This window comes from Oryza sativa, chromosome 2, assembly GCF_034140825.1.
Source record: "Oryza sativa Japonica Group chromosome 2, ASM3414082v1".
Lineage (NCBI taxonomy): Eukaryota > Viridiplantae > Streptophyta > Magnoliopsida > Poales > Poaceae > Oryza > Oryza sativa.
This window is the reverse complement of record NC_089036.1, coordinates 21,053,119-21,069,439: the sequence shown is the minus strand read 5'-3', so window position 1 is coordinate 21,069,439 and position 16,321 is coordinate 21,053,119. Positions and strand designations below refer to the sequence as shown.

The 16,321-nt window shown below is 46.8% G+C and overlaps 1 protein-coding gene and 2 long non-coding RNA genes across 3 annotated transcripts; 2 read left to right on the top strand and 1 right to left on the bottom strand.

Annotated features, from left to right (window-relative positions):
• The first annotated feature begins 1,064 nt into the window (after positions 1 to 1,064).
• On the top strand, positions 1,065 to 2,629 carry LOC4329616 (U-box domain-containing protein 25). The gene has a single exon (XM_015768198.3). The coding sequence runs from the start codon at positions 1,153 to 1,155 to the stop codon at positions 2,404 to 2,406; it is 1,254 nt and encodes a 417-aa protein (XP_015623684.1). The 5' UTR covers positions 1,065 to 1,152; the 3' UTR covers positions 2,407 to 2,629.
• Positions 2,630 to 8,685: 6,056 nt separating this feature from the next.
• Positions 8,686 to 9,287, bottom strand: LOC112937886 (uncharacterized). Its single transcript, XR_003240730.2, has 2 exons — positions 9,178 to 9,287; positions 8,686 to 9,015 (listed from the first exon to the last, which is right to left on the bottom strand). It is a non-coding gene; the product is annotated as an uncharacterized lncRNA (long non-coding RNA).
• Positions 9,014 to 10,121, top strand: LOC107280093 (uncharacterized). The gene is made up of 2 exons (XR_001543154.3): positions 9,014 to 9,476; positions 9,848 to 10,121. It is a non-coding gene; the product is annotated as an uncharacterized lncRNA (long non-coding RNA).
• Positions 10,122 to 16,321: the final 6,200 nt, after the last annotated feature.

Below are 16,321 nucleotides of genomic sequence, written 5' to 3'. Positions count from 1 at the left end.
ACTATAGCATATTTGGTAATATCAAAACTTGTCAAGATTTTAGTGCTACCACTATTATAGTATGGCGAAAATTGGCTTTAGACCAAACTAGTCCTTCTATTTGAAAAGAGATAAATGTCCTTAATGCCCTCTGTCATCATTAAACATTTAGCTAAACTTAGTAATGGTTGTGCAACTCTCTTTCTTCTACTCTATTAGTTAGATCACCTATTATAAGCTACTTGTTAACTATATTTATCTAAATATTTAATTTTTATTTATAGTTGTGTATCCACAACAATAAATTGGTTAATAATATACTATTTTAAACTAAGCCTTACTTTTTTTTGAGATGCTCATATTCCCTTCTATATATACAGGGCCTTATTTTTTGGAGATGCACTTATTTCCCTCTTATATAAGAAGGACTTTATCTACTACAATAATTTGGTTAAAAATGTACTATTTTAAACTAGGTCTTATTTTTGGAGAGGCACTTATTTCCTGCTTATATATGCATTGTTTTATCCATCACAATAATTCGGTTAATAATATACTATTTTAAACTAGTTCTCATTTTTGAAGATGCTCTTATTTCCTTGCTATATATGTGCAGGTCTTTACCTTTTCCAAACGCAGGGGCTGTTTAAATTAATGTCATTTCAAAGCATATCTTTTTGGTAAAGTTATCAAATATGTGTATATATTTAGCTTTTTACAAACTTTAGCAAATATATAAGAAATCCTGTCAAAAATTGACAATATTACCAACTTACCAAACTTTAAGCGTTAACAAAATTTAATAAAATTTATTTTGGTTACAATGAAGAGCCCCGCAAAGACCGGCTCGCGTGGCATTCTCACCCCCAAATGGGCAGTTACGTCCGCATCCGTAGCCCCAGGGCGCGCGGGCCGGATGAAGCCCGCCCGGCCCACCATCAGCCAGTACCTTCTTCCGACACCAAGTCGTCGCAAAGGCGAACCCCCCCTGACCCACGTAGGCAGCGACGGGAAGGAAGGGAGGCTCACTCACTGCCCGCACGTGCTCCCCCGCCTACTTATACCCTTCGTCTCCATCGCCTTCCACCTTCCCACTCCTCACCTCCTCCTCCTCTCCACCCACCCACCAACCCACCCCACGCCGCGATTCCGCGAAGCTGAGCTGAGAATCGGATGCCGGGGAGCGTGCCGCTGGCGCTGGGCCTGGACACGGCGGGGGTGCAGGTGCCCTGGTACTTCCGGTGCCCCATCTCCCTGGAGCTGATGCGCGACCCGGTGACGGTGTCCACCGGCCAGACCTACGACCGCGCCAGCATCGAGTCGTGGGTGGCCACCGGCAACACCACCTGCCCCGTCACCCGCTCCCCGCTCGACCGCGCCTTCACCCTCATCCCCAACCACACCCTCCGCCGCCTCATCCAGGACTGGTGCGTCGCCCACCGCTCCCTCGGCGTCGAGCGCATCCCCACCCCGAAGCAGCCAGCCGACCCCGACCTCATCCGCTCCCTCCTCGCCCAGTGCCCCGCGCTCCCGCCGCTCCGCAAGCTCAGGGCGCTCGCCCGGGACTCCGACAAGAACCGCCTCGTCATGGCCACCCACGAGACACGGGCGGCGCTCGTTGACATGGCGTTTGGGACGAACGCTGGTGGGGAGGAGGTCGAGGCCGAGGCGATGGCGGTTCTTGCTATGGTTGGGTTGGGTGAGGCTGAGGCTGTGGAGGTGGTGGGGAGGAGGGAGAGGGTGGCGAGGCTCGGGGAGCTGCTGGTGAGTGGGGAAGGGGCGGCGACGACGACGGCGACGCTGGAGTGCAGGGTTAATGCTGGGGCTGTGGTGGAGGCGGTTGCGGCGGTGTCCGGCGCGGACGCCAGGGCGGTGCTGGGCGCGGCGGAGGGGGTCATGGAGGGGCTCGTCGCGCTGGTCGAGGAGAAGGCCCACGCGCGCGCCGTCCGCGTCGGGATCCGTGGACTGTTCGCGCTCTGCCTCGCCAAGGAGAACCGCCCCCGCGCCGTCGCCGCCGGTGCCGCGGCGGCGCTCGCGCGTCGCGTCGCGGAGGGAGGCGGTGGCGCGGGGGAGCCGGAGCGCGCGCTGGCCGCGGTGGAGCGGCTGTGCCGGACGGAGGGCGGGCGCGACGCGGTGGTCGCGGGCGCCGGGGGAGGCGCGGCGGCGGTGTGCGCGCTGGTGCGCGCCATGTCCGGGCGGTCAGCGGAGCACGCGGCGGGGGCGCTGGTGGCGGTGGTGGGCGGATCGGAGCCGCTCCAGGTGGAGGCGGTCCGCGCGGGCGCCATGAGCCAGCTCCTCCTCATGGTGCAGGGCGGGTGCTCGGAGCGGGCGAAGCGGAAGGCGCAGCACCTGCTCAAGCTGCTCCGGTCGGCGTGGCCCGCCGCCGACTCCATCGCCAACTCCGACGACTTCCTCCAACCATACTAACAACCGCCATTGCGGCCGGCGGCAGCGGCGGCGGTAGTAGCAACCAAGCATCGACGACGGAGAAAAAAAAAAGAAAAGCTAAAAAAAAAAAAGAGATTCGATTCTTCTCCTCCTCTTCTCCAATCAAATTTCCAATTTTGTATATGTATGTATCAGTTGGCACTAGTGGGACTCATCTCCATTCAAATCAACCAAGAAAAAAAACAGGCACCAATTCTCGTCCTCTCCTCCATTGCATTCTCTCATTCCTCTCATCTCGTGTGCAGAACTCTCTCTCTTTTTTTCTTTTTTCTTTTCCAGTTGGTGAACCATGCGTACGAGGCAAACAATGGCCGGTGGAGGGAGGGAGGGGGGTGGGTTGCGCGACGGCTTCTGCAGGATGGAATGTTGTTGGTGTTGTGGTTGCGGTGGTGGTGGAATTATTGTTGTTGTTGCATTTGCATCTCTCGTCGTCCGGATCACACGCACGCACGCACGCAGATGCTGCGCTTCTGCCGCTGCAGGTTGCATGCGATGCGATGCGTGCGACCCCATCTTTTGACCGGATTGGCGAGGACGACCACCACCGGTACGTGCTGCAAGAGTACGTACACAGTACAGTCGCACAGCGCTCTACTGGAGTAAAGTTCAGAACTTTCAGATCATTACTAGTAGTGCGGTTGGACTAGTAAGTTGGACCGGGGCTCTCTCTCTGCTCGTTTTCTCCTCTGGCTGTGATGAAGTTATCAGAGGCAGAGGCGCTGCACTGCAGTCTTGTGGGTGTGAGAGATACACGAGTCAAAAACTGTAGGGATTGGCAGCAGCATCATCAGTACTAGTAACAGCTGCGGCAGCAGCTGTGAGGGCCGTGGCGTTTTAGGATTGGCCCATCATTTGCAGGAAACAGGAAAAGAAAAGCTTAACGTGTGATTGCGAGAGCTTTTTCTTTCGAGTTAGACCGATCGATTTATATATTTATACTTCCCACGTTTTGAAATGTTTGACACCGTTGACTTTTTAAGTACGTGTTTGATCATTCGTCTTATTCAAAAAATTTAAGTAATTATTTATTCTTTTCATATCATTTGATTCATTGTTAAATATACTTTCATGTACACATATAGTTTTACATATTTCAAAATTTTTTTAATAAGACGAACGGTCAAATATGTGCTAAAAAGTTAACGGTGTCAAATATTTTGAAACGGAGGGAGTATTACTCATAATCCATCCGATTATGATAATTATTGGAGTATACTTGGTGATGTGATGCGTGTGTGCGCGTTGCACGGGAGGATTAGTCAAAAGGATTGGGGGGGGGGGGGGGGGGGTGGAGTATCCGCATCTCGCGCACTGAGGGAGGAAAAAGCGGTGGTCGTCGTGGATTTGCGCCTTCCTCCTCCTCGGCCGCATCGGCATCGCACCATCCGACGCCGCTAGCTGCTGCTACTACTGTCCACGCCATTCGCTGGCAAACGCCACGATGTCCAGGATATATGCGTGCCATGGGCTTGCGATTCCGGCTATAAAATGGATAATTAACCAAGATAGCTACTGGTAGTAGTCTGATAGTACTTCCTCTGCTTCACCATGTTATTTTCTTTAACAAGAACAATATTGTCTTGCATCTCCTGTCTCTTTTTCACGATACATGTCTCTATTTCTCTAGCAACACTGTACAAATGTTTATATTATAAATATTGTGTCTCAGTGACGAATCTAGAATATTTTTTTTAGCATGGCATGCAAATCTAATTAATATTGGGTGTTTAGGTATTAAAAAATGATTTCCGCTCCCAAACATAACATTTAAATTCCATTGCACGATTGCTAATAAACCCAACAACACGGAGGAAAAAAAAAAGGACATTTAGCCATCTTCAAAACTGAGTTTCGCTATTATGTCATCCTCAAAACGTGATTGTGCCAATCTTGAGCATGTGCTACTCGCCGGATTGTCATTTTTATGGTTTTAGTGATTTTCTAAATGTTTTTTCGCTCAGCCGCGAGATGATCAAACGAAAATACCCCTACAATCGGTCTCACCGCTGCCGCCCATGCTGTAGATCCGACGGCCTCCCACCCGTCGCTGCTGCCGCTCATTACCATCTCCTTCACCTTATCTTTCCCCACCCTGACGCCGCCACCCACCACGCCGTCCTCCTCTTCCTCCACAAACTCCACCTCCATCCCCAACGCCATGCCCTTGGATGGTGACGGTTCAATCCCCATTCCCATGGTCTTCGACGGCGGCACGGTGGGAGTACGAAGGGGAGGGACATGGTGGACGGGGGTAGGGAGGTCTGTGTTATAGCCACAAATTAAGGCTGTCGTCACGACGACATCCTAACACAGTGTTCGAGGCAGCCGATGCGAGCGTCAGTTCGATGCGGAGTCGACATCGAACACATGGGCGGGCGTGTGGATCCAACGCCTCCCTTAGCTGGGCACCACCCCACCTCCTCCTCCTCCTCCTTGCAGCAGCACCAGCGGCAACAACAGCTCCACGTTCTGCCGCAATCGCTCCACCGTCGACCTACAAAATACACGCACAAATAGCTCCTTCACCATCTCCCCAGCAAGAACCACCACCGTCGCCGACAAGGAAGAGAAGGGGGCAGTGTTGCTAGCACTGGTGAAGGGGCAGGAGGAGGCGGCGGCGTTGTGGGAGGTTTTGGCGCCGCCCGAGCCCACACACACCGGTCTCACCTTCATCAGTCAAAGGGAGTTTTCGTCTGATCACCACAAAGAAGAGGCAAAAAGATTTTGAGAATTAGCAAAAATGAGAAAATGGCAACACGACGAGTAGCATGAGTTTGAGGTTGGCATTTTATCGAATCACGGTCCCGTTGTTAAATCTGTGCTAGCCATGTCTTGAAGAGAACTAGTTGAATTTCCCAAACAGGTCAACTAAGTTTCAATTTACTTGTGTCGTTTTTAGTAGATCTCACACTAAATTAGGAAGTGAGGTAAATTACATTGCTACCCTCATTAATTATACATTCTAATCTTTTTTCTCAAAGTAAGTATCAAAATTACTTGTGAGGACCACTAGTACTAACAAGTAAGTTTAACCAAATGAAAATATGATTCTATTTAAGTATGTTTGATATACAACTTGTGGAGTGTAGTAATGCAAAATTTGCTTAGCTTGGCCTCTCGATCGTGCTCAAGTTAGCTGCTCGAGGGATAACGAAGAGAGAGAGAGAGAGAGAGAGAGAAGATGCCTTGGTTTGCTTGATCATGGCGCCTTTTGTGGTGTGCACGATCGTTGTTGATGCATGCATGGGCCTAAATTACTTACATAGGGGTGATGACCATCACTCCTCGCCACCGTCCAATGTGCCTCAAGATTCGTGATATAATGGTCCGGCCACCGGAATCCACTTTACACCCATAATTTAATTTAATTAGCACGTCTAAACCCCACCGGATCAATACCCTCGTCGTCGTTTTGCTAATGCTTATATGTATCCGTCTACCTTAAACTAATTTAAAAGCAAATGTTACAAAATAAAGTACGATGAAAAAAAACGCAAAATCAACTTTTCAAATTAGGTTTCAAAATTTAAATTTTAGTTTAAAAGCATAAGTATAAACGAAACGATGGGTTATAAGACCTCCTAGAGCTTACTTTAGCACCATATGATGGCTTTTATCAGAAATCCTAATTAGCGCGTACGCGCCAGCGGCGCGCACGTGCCAGCCCACACGGCCCAATAGGTGGTTTTTCCATATATGTGTAAACTTTCAACTCAGATTTGAATACTTTCAACTCCGACTTGAAAACTTTCAACTCCGATTTGAAAAAAACTTTCAACTTCGACTTGAAAACTTTCAACTCATATTTGAAAACTTTCAACTCAGATTTAAAAATTTTCAACTCGAGATGCAAAATCTTTCAACTCAAATTCGAAAACTTTCAACTCGAGATTTGAAAACTTTCAAATCGGATTAAAAAACTTTTAACTCGAGATTTGAAAACTTTCAAGTATAGATTTGAAAAATTTATAGTTAAGATTTGAAATATGAAAACTTTTGACTCAGATTTAAAATCTTTCAACTCGAGATTTGAAAACTTTCAACTCGAGATTTGAATACTTTCAAATCAGATTTAAAAATTTTTAAGTTAAGATTTAAAAACTTTCAACTCAAAATATTTTTTTAAAAATAAGTGTGCTAAAGATTAAAAAAGTAATCAGAAAAAAACAAAAAAAAATCGCAAAAAAAAAACCGAAAAAAAAATCGCGATAAAAGAGAGAAAAAAAAGGCCGTGGGTCGGGGGGGGGGGGGGGGCCGCTGGCCGCCAGTTAGCAACATCTTTTATTGTCCATTTCAGGGGCAGCTGCTTCGTCAGGGGAGCAGAGAGATTGGAGAAAATTCAGCAATAATTGGTGTGACGAGCTTAGCCTCTCATCACACTCATCGTGCACATCAGTCATCACTCTCCACTGGTAGCCAAGTAGCCGGTCATGGTCAAAGCTAGCGATGCCAACTCCCAAAGTTAAGCGGATGCTGCGCTCCCAGTGCCAAATGCAGAGAACAAGCAGGAGAGGGGGGCTCAGCAACTAAACTAATGTGTGTGTGCGTGTCTCGAGCCCCACCAGGCGATGCCAGGACAAGCTTACTGCTTGCTGGAGTACACACTACTACCACGAACTCGAGTTCAAACGGGGAGTGGTAGTCAGTGGTCGCAGGGACAGGCACTTTTGCCGGTATCTGCTGCTGCATGCTGACAAATATATTAGTACTTTGGTTATTCATACTCTCTATGGACAAAAGGCCGGCTGGACTGGTGGAGAGGATAAGATGACACACAACGCAATGACTGATAGATGATGATAGATGATGGAAGAGTTTTATTATGTACTACGTATACTAATAGTATGGGAAAAATTGTATTTTAATCCATTGATGTTCTGTGGGGGTTTATTTCACTCTCAAAGCATGGATTCAGGTAATCCCTCCATCTCATAATAAGTTAATTTAGTATTAGATGTGACACATTCTAATATAACGAATCTAAATATATGATACTAGTTTAACTTATTTTAGAACGGAGGAAGTACCCATCTTCGTATTGTGTAAGCCCTTCAGCGGTATTGTGCGTCCGCAATGGCTTGACGTTTGGATTCGGTTAAATAATTTCCAGCTTAGGGGATGATTTGGATCTTGCAAGTGGTTCATTGGCTCACCGATCATAGAGAGAGAGAGAGAGAATATTTAGACATGCTTATGTGATATGGGCTAATATATATGTCTATCGCATGCTATGCCATATCACCTGTCATGGTACACATTGCAAATAAACCATTCACAAAACCATTTCAGAGGTTTTTAACTGGTTTTTAAGATGCATAAGATCGTTGTTGGTTATATAAAATAGAAAATTCCTTACGTGCCCACAAATTTTTCTCTAATCCTTCGTATATCTCTGAATTTAACCTCATCCATTATATATTCTTGAGTTTTTTTATTTTGATCTTGTCTATGCCCATTCCATCAATTTAATTGTTAGTTGACCATTAGATTTTTAAAAAGTCTAAATTATCCTGGTCTCTTACTTAAGTCGTAGTTGATTTTTCTTTTAAAAAACATGGCCCTCAATTTAAAAGTTGATTCATTTGTAAAAATACAAACGGGACACAATTAATTTATCATAAATTTGAAAACTAAAGTTTTTAATGTTTAATTAAGTTTCAAACCAAATCCAATGGATTTTTTTTCAATTTTTTTGCTGAAATTTAAAACCCTATAAAATAGTTATGATTTTTTAAATTTCCCAATGAAACCTTTATATGTATTTCATCAACTTTTTAGAAAGTTTGAAAATCTAATTTTGGTTTTAAAATCCATTGTCGAATAATTATATCCCTTTTTTATTTTATTATAGAGCAAGGTTTTTTCATAATGAGATTTATATTTTTTTAATGTAGCTAGTATAAAGTACAAATGACAATATAGTCATTTTTAGAAAAAAAAATCTAACGGTCAACTCACATTGAACTAACTTCGTGGATATAGAGGGGATAAAAAAAACTCAAGAGCCTAAGGGCATTTAGAGGATGAGGCAAAATTTAGAGATAGAAGAGATTCAACGGAAACTCATAGGTACATAGGGAATTTTCTCGTAAAATAGAATGGGCTAATATATAAACAATACCATGCCACCTTTGATGTATTTTACACAGGAAAATAACTTACAAAAGCCATTTAAAAGGGTTGTTCTGAATATTTGTTTGTACTTCCGGATACCATTAGGGCGGGGCCGGCCAAGTAGACCGACCTTAAGCTTATTAATACTTTACCGATACAGTACTTGAGTACTTTAGGTGTTAATTAGACTTTTCCATAAACAACAACACTACGACTAATTCTTAAGCTACACACTATATATGCTTGCTGCTTAGGCTTTGTAAAGAAGACCTAGTGTATGAGTGTGCTTTTTCCATGATCTAATAGAGTGCCGGTACAGTGATACCTCCGTCGTCTGTTCGCCACTCTGCCTAGCATCATTTGCAACTTTTCGGTGCTTTTTTTCTTTTTTCTCTCCTCTCCCTCTCTTGCTCAGCTAGTTAATGAATTCATAGGATCATCATGTGTAAGGCTGATGGGAATCCACGTTAGAATCTGTGCAGAAAGAACGGAAAAAGAAAGTTAGGCATAACTACTATATACCACACAAGTCCGCACAGACCTCAATTGACATCTCGCAAAATAAAAAGGAAAACATTTAAAAAAAGTAATGTTCCAAAGTGTTTCAAATAGCACTCATAATAATCTTTGGCTTACTCATGGAGCACAACAGCTAGAAGAGAGGAGAAAAGGGCAGTAGTGCATGTACAAGTGCCACTAGCTAGCGCTAGTTCCCTATCTACAGATTATGCTGAAGCAAGAAGAGTGAGCTAGAGACCAGGAGCACAATAGATATATATAGATGTGTTTGTGGAGTTGTGGTATAGTGGCTGCAATTGTAGCATGCATATGCACTTGCTTTGCTGTTTTAGCTCTCTACTGTTCCTGAACAGCAGGTGAACTTGAGCTAAACTCTAGGTGGCCGTGGTAGTGGTGTGGCTTCTGTTGAAACAAAGGTCAGGCTTAATTTCTCACTGTATAAAGGGGCCTCCTCTTTTCGCTCATACTTATGCTTATCATCCAAATTTTAAATTTTCAACCTTAAATTTGGAGTTGATTTTAAGTTTTTTTCATTGAAGTTTATTTTTTAGCTTTCATTTTTAGATCGCTAAAAATACATATATAAAAGTTTTATTCATAAATTATTTTTCGTTTGTAAATATGGCATTTCGCTTATTCCGTGAATAAGCGAAACAATGGCTCCGTGGGGCTAGTTGGCTGTATAGGTAATCTGTAGATGAATCGATGCGTTTGCGTTGTTTTCTTCCTCTCGCATTCATTGATGCTTCTGTTCATTTTACATTAATTGCGTTGTTGTTGCCTGCAGGGCTCTTCTCGATCCCGTTGCTTTCGGCTCTATTGCTTGTGGGTCATTCATGTCTCATGGGTGTGGGGGGTGATGCTGACTGAGTGCTCTGCCACTAAGAACAGAAGATCGATACTCGTTTGAGATCTCTGGGAAAAAAGATGAGAAAACATTTGTGTGCAACTTGAGGGTTTGCAAATCGAAAAATGTCACTCCAAAGAACTGTAAAGTGGCGTCCATTCTTTCTTTCCTTGTCACCAGACACTATTCATCTATAAACGTTGACCGTTCTTTCTTTTGCGAAAAAATAAATATTAATAATATGCTGTATTATCAAATTATTTTTGCATGCTAAATATATCTATACTACTTACGTTTATTAAAACATCACAATTTAGAACTTTTTACTGGTCAAAGATAAATTTAAATTTACAGTGGTCGATCGATATTGCCAAATAAATAGGAACATACTGAGAATTAGTGTTCATTTGTAGATTCTATTACTACTGATACTGTTGAGCAATTTTATCATCCAACATTTAATATCTCGAGGTACCACATTTTGCATACAAAATTTTAGTACCTCGAGATACTAAGTAGCAAGTACCTTGAGGTATCAAATTTTACACTAGAGGTACTAAATTTATACTACTACCGTACCTCGAGATAAAAAAAATATAATATCTCGAGATACTAAATGTTGGATGGTAAAATTACTCGGTAATATGAGAGAAGCTCTCCGAACAAATGATCAATATTGTCGTCCTCTCAGCTCCATTTATTGTCGCACTCCTGTTACCACAACAAAACACTGCTGTGGATTGACCAAAGTACAAATGACATTATTGTACCTTGAGCTCGATCTCAAAGCTCTGGCCGGCCGGTTGTGTCTTTGTACGGTCCACAATTTAAACCGTTGTTTTTCATGGATAAACCCACGTGATCTCCCCTCTTCCTTTTCCCCTTTCCTTTTTAATTATCTCATCCCTTTTGCCAATCATGTGCTAAGCTTGATGGTGATTGGCCAGCTACACTTAACCCCAAAAATAACAAATTAAGAATTGGCTCGATTACCATATAACAAGTGTTTGATCCATGGAGGGAGACCATGTGGTCGCGTGCTTGCAGTTCTAGAACTGATCGATCGATATATGCATGCGAGGATGGATGGATCGATGGGGAGCGCGCGGGCCGTGCGTGCCGCCACATGAGGCGACACAGGGGCGAGATCGATCGATATTGCGAGCCTGCGAGGCTGGCATGCACATGCATGCGTGCAAGATGAAGGGGAGCATATGCCGTTTTTCTTTTCGTTTCTTTTACTTTCTCTCTGATCCCTTCTGTTGTTAATTGATAATAATCTTGGTATGTTTGTATGTTCCCAAGCAAATCATAACCAAAATGTAGCATCACAGAAAAATCTGGTAAAAGGGCATTTGGGGTTTGATGAGTGCATTCTCACTATGAGCTTCGCAGATTGAGATCACATGCAGTCACTGCTAGGACTGCAAGTTAGTGACTGCATGGTATCTTATCCATCCATTTTTCCAGATCAAGGGTACAGATTAAAGTGCTACAGTACCATTGCTACAGTATATGTACAATATTTTTTCTATGTGAACAGTGCTCCTAGGAATCTCAGCCATTGGATATAACTTGGATGGTCTTAGTGTGACTGCTTAAGTTGCAGTCACACTAGTAACTACACCTGAACCATATCCGAGCTTCGCATAGGCATTTTTAAGGTTAAGTAGGAAATACTCCGCCCATCCTAAAATATAGAGTATTTTTGGGTGGATGGGATATATCTTAATACTATAAATTTGGACAGGCTTTCTGGATGTGTTCCATCCATTCAAAATCCTTTATAGAGGCCGGGAGTTATCCATATTAAATAGAGTTAAATATTTGTGAATACTAGGATGCAAAACATGTTAAATAGAGTAATGTACCCATAACTCTACCACCACCACCAATGGTCTTCACTATTCACCATAAAATTATGAGATAATCTATTCTATACCATTGAGTTTGTGTGAGTTCAACGATTTACCATCGACATTGGATCTTTCTACAATATACCTGCCACTTTATCAATTGTTCTACAATACGTCACTGGGTTGGACATTCTTTTCAAAAATACCCAAAATACCCTTATGAACATACAAGGTTAACATTTGATTTATCTCACTAGAAATTTCAAAAAAATATGAAAATTTTTATGTGGCCTCCTTACACATCATAGAAATTTTTATAGGAGTTTCAAGTTTTTTACATTTCTTTTTTTAAAATTATAACTTATATGTTATATTGTATATAAAAATATTTTATTATTTTTGTTTTTAATATAAATCATCTTTCACACACTACATAAGATATTTTATGCTATCATCTCCTTTATAAGCAATTTCTCTCATATACCACGTAAAAATATTTTTTTAAAAAATAAAAATACCAGAAAAAATTTAAAACTTGTATACAAACTTCCATGTTGTGTAAGGAGGTCACATAAAAAATTTCATATTTTTTTGAAACTTCTAATGAGAGAAATCAATTGTTTATTTTGTATGTCTCTGAGGATATTTTGGGTATTTTTGAAAAGAAGGTCCAGCCCAATGGTATATCATAGAACAATTGCTAAAGTCATCGGTATATTATAGAAAGAGACAATGTCGATGGCAAATCGTTGAACTTGAACAAACTCGATGGTATAGAATAGGTTATCTCTAAAATGATTAACACTAAACTTCCCAACACCTTTCGAAACCTGAAAAGAACTTGAAAATTTTGTTTCAACGCCAAAATTATAGTGGGGTGTGGATGTTTGGTTCGGAACCAAATAGCACATAACATTACAAACTTTATTTTGCAGTGTGACTGGTTTCATGCTATGTAGAGAACCAAAATTTTGCATTACGTAAAAAAATGTTAGCAAATTCAAGTGTTGACAAAAATTTGCTGTTGCTACCACAATTTCGGTGCAGTTATTTTGGATATCAACCCAGACAATCCCATACAAATTCAAGTATAGCCTAGTCCCGAAGAGTAAAATGGACTGGGCTCACTGGTTTTCTGTTTTGTTTCATAGTGTAACAGTTGAATGCCAAATAAAGTGAGGCGGCGCCAAGACAGGCGAGCTGCCGCCTGGACCGGCGCCGTTGAGTGGCCCTTTCGGGCCATCCCACATGGTCCCTGTGCCCCATGATGGACCACTCCCCCATTGGGCCGCCTTGGATGGGCCCACTCGTTTCGACCCCATGCATCTTGAGGCGGGCCTTCTCCCTTCTCTCCCTGGTGGGCTTGGGCCGTCATGGCCTTTGGGCGGGGGTTGTGAGGCTGCTCCGCTTGCCGACGTCGGGATGCCGCTAGGCTCGTTCTCGCTTTGCCTCTGACCGCTGGGCCGCCAGTGGTCGCCGGCGCCGCGTCGCCACCGGCGAGGGATTTCCGTGTCAGCCCAGCCGCCTCTCTCCATGGATGTCGCCGGAAGGGATCGCCTCCTCGGTAGTCGCGGTGTGGCCGCTGGGTGAGGAGGGCGAGGTTTCCTTGTCGCCGGTGCCCCCAGTCGGCCCAGCTGCTGACGCTCCGCTGACCTTCTCGATCGTCGGTCTCGCCAGCCGCTGCGGGGCTTGACGACTCGCCGCCTCCTCGACGGTCTCCACCGACGCCCTTGCAGCCGTCCTTCGCCTGCTGCTCGCCTCCTCGGGATGCCGTCACGTTGCGACCGCAGCGCGCGGCCGTTGTCGTCGGAGTCGCCGGAGGGTTCTCTGCCGCGGCCGCTTCAACCGCTGTCGCTGGTGGGTTCTTCGTCGAGGCAGCCGTCGCCGGCCGGCCCGCCGATGTTGCTGGTGGGCTCTCCTCCGGGTCCGTTGTCGCTGGTCAGCTCGCCGCCACGGCCGCTGTCGCCGGCTCTCCTCCGCGGCCGCTGTTGCCGGCGCTGCTTCCGCCGTCTTCATCTTGCTCGGCGCCAGGGTCTTCGTGCTCCCCCATACCGCCGTCGTCGTCTCGTGCGTCGCCGCGTTCCGCCGGGCAGCCGTCGTCGTCTCGTGCGTCGCCGCGCTCCGCCGGCCCGCCGTCGTCGCTTCCCGCGCTGCCGACCTCGCTCCCGTCGCCGACGCCGCCGGACGTGCCGCCAACGCCACCAGACGTGCCCCTGCCGCAGTCGCCGACCCCTTCGCCGACTGTGCCGGCCTCTAGGTTCGCTGCCCTGCCGGCAGTGGGGGAGGCTAGCTTGCCCTCGGCTGCCGACGGAGGCGGTGGTGGCCGTGGAGGTGGTCACCGCGTCGCCGCCTTCATCGCCGTCACTCCCGGAGGCCGTGGCTGCTGTGGCTTTCTTCGACGAGCTAGATGCTTTGGCTGCCGGGGAGGAGGTTCCGGCTGTCTTCTGGCCGCCGCGGTCCCCGCCAAAACTACCTTCGCTGGCCTCCATCCCTACCGCCAACACCGAGCGTTCTTCCTCCGCAGCTCAGCGCCCCTCCATGGTGGATGGGCCGGTGATGGGAGAGGGGGCTCCGACGTCTCCTTCGCCGACGTCCGTGTCTGCATCTGCTGCTGGGGATGAGGCCCCGGCCATGGCTGCCGCTATTGGGCACGAGTCTGGACCGACTGTGGGAGAGGGGGCTGCGTGGCTAGCGGCCGTGGCAGTCCCTCCTTCCCCTGTGGCTGATGGCGCGGAGATCTTGTTCGACATGCCGGTTGGTGGCGAGGAGATCTTGTTCGACATGCCGATTCTCGCTCTTGATCTCGACGGCCAGCCGATGGCGTGCTCACTGCCTCCCTCGGTCGTGCAGAACGCCGCTCTTCGCGCCATCCTCGCCAGCTGCTGCAAGCCTCTCTGTCCTGCGCCGCATACTCCCCCCGCGCCTATGGCACCTACCGTCGCGGCCGTGGGAGTGGTGCCGAAGCGCAGCAAGTGGATTGCTGCCCACATCGCGCTTGCTGGCCCGTGTCACATGATTACTCGCGCATAGTGCAACCTGATGCGCAAGCTCGAGATGGTGCCCAACGAGGGTCCGGTCCTGGCACAGGCCTTGGCAGACTTCGACGCTCTCTTCACTGAGCCCCTCTCGCAGGACCACATCATCGCCCTCTCTGCACTCCTCTCTAGCTCGCTGCCTCCTGCGCAGGCGATTGAGATGTTGTCTGCCTGCGGTTGACCCTTTCCCTTGTCTTCCCCTTCTCTGCGTGGTCTCTTTTCTATGGGATCATGTAATGAGAACATTTTGGTGTGGAACGTGCGGGGTCTGAACTCTCGCGCCCGCCGGGATGCGGTTTGTGATGTGGTTCGTGACGAGCGGGTCTCTCTTCTCTGTCTTGAGAAAACAAAAATGGATGTCATCCCGTCTCGTATTATTCTGGAAATGTTAGGCCTTGAGTTTGATTATTCTTTCTTGCCTGCTGTTGGTCGGTTTGGGGGTGTGTTGCTTGCCTGGTGGACGGCCGTCTAGTCGGTCTCGGATGTTCACCTTGCGGAATTATCTCTTACCGCGTTGGTTCGGCACCACTCCGATGATGCCCCCTGGTGGCTCTCCATCGTCTATGGGCCATAGGAAGAACCAAAGAAACTTTGGTTCCTGGATGAGCTTCGGATGCTACGATCCTCTTGCTCAGGTCTGTGGGCTGTTGCAGGCGGTTTCAACCTTATCCTCGACTCCCAGGACGAGAACAACTTGAATCTCAATCGCCGAATGATGGGCCACTTTCGTCGATTGATCGATGAGTTGGACCTCCGGGAGTTGCCGCTTCACGGCCGTCGTTTCACATGGAGCAACGAGCATGACTCTCCTACGCTCGTCAAGCTAGATCGTGTTTTCTTCTCTACGGATTGGGAGGAGCTCTTTCCCCCATGTCTTCTTCAAGAAGCCTCCTCTGTTGCCTTTGATCACTGTGCTCTCCTGCTTCATTCCTGCGTCGATTTGCCGAGAGCTTTCGGTTTGAAGCCATTTGGCGCAAGTTCGACGGCTTCCTTCAAGTTGTGCAGGACGCCTGGCAACCTCCGTCCAACCTTCCCCCTCTCGCCGCGCTTGCCTGGTGTTTCACCAACACAGCTAAGCGCTTGCAGAGCTGGGGCGACCGTCACATTGGTAGCGTCCGTCTCCACCTTCAAATGGCGAAGGAGCTTGTCTTCCGACTTGATGTCACGCAAGAGAACCGGTCTCTTTCTCCCTTGGCGACCTAGTTGTGGCGGGACTTGAAGCTGAAACGCCTCGGGCTTGCCTCTCTTGAGCGCACCATAGCTTGCCAGCGTTCGTTCTTGATCTGGCTCAAGGAGGGTGACGCTAACACCAAGTTTTTCCACTATCACGCTAGGGCCTGAAGGCGAAAGAACTTCATCACTCACCTTTGAGATGGAGACCAGCTCATCGTTTCACATGATGAGAGCTTTAAGAGCTCGTCTCCACTCACTTTGGATCTATCTTGGGGACGTGCGTTGAGCTTGATCTCGCTCTTGACCTTCACTCCCTTGGCCTCAGCCCTATGCAGCTTGGGGGGCTAGAT

Excerpts from the sequence above, each read along its gene's own strand:
- LOC4329616 (XM_015768198.3), top strand. The coding sequence starts at position 1,153 with ATGCCGGGGAGCGTGCCGCTGGCGCTGGGCCTGGACACGGCGGGGGTG.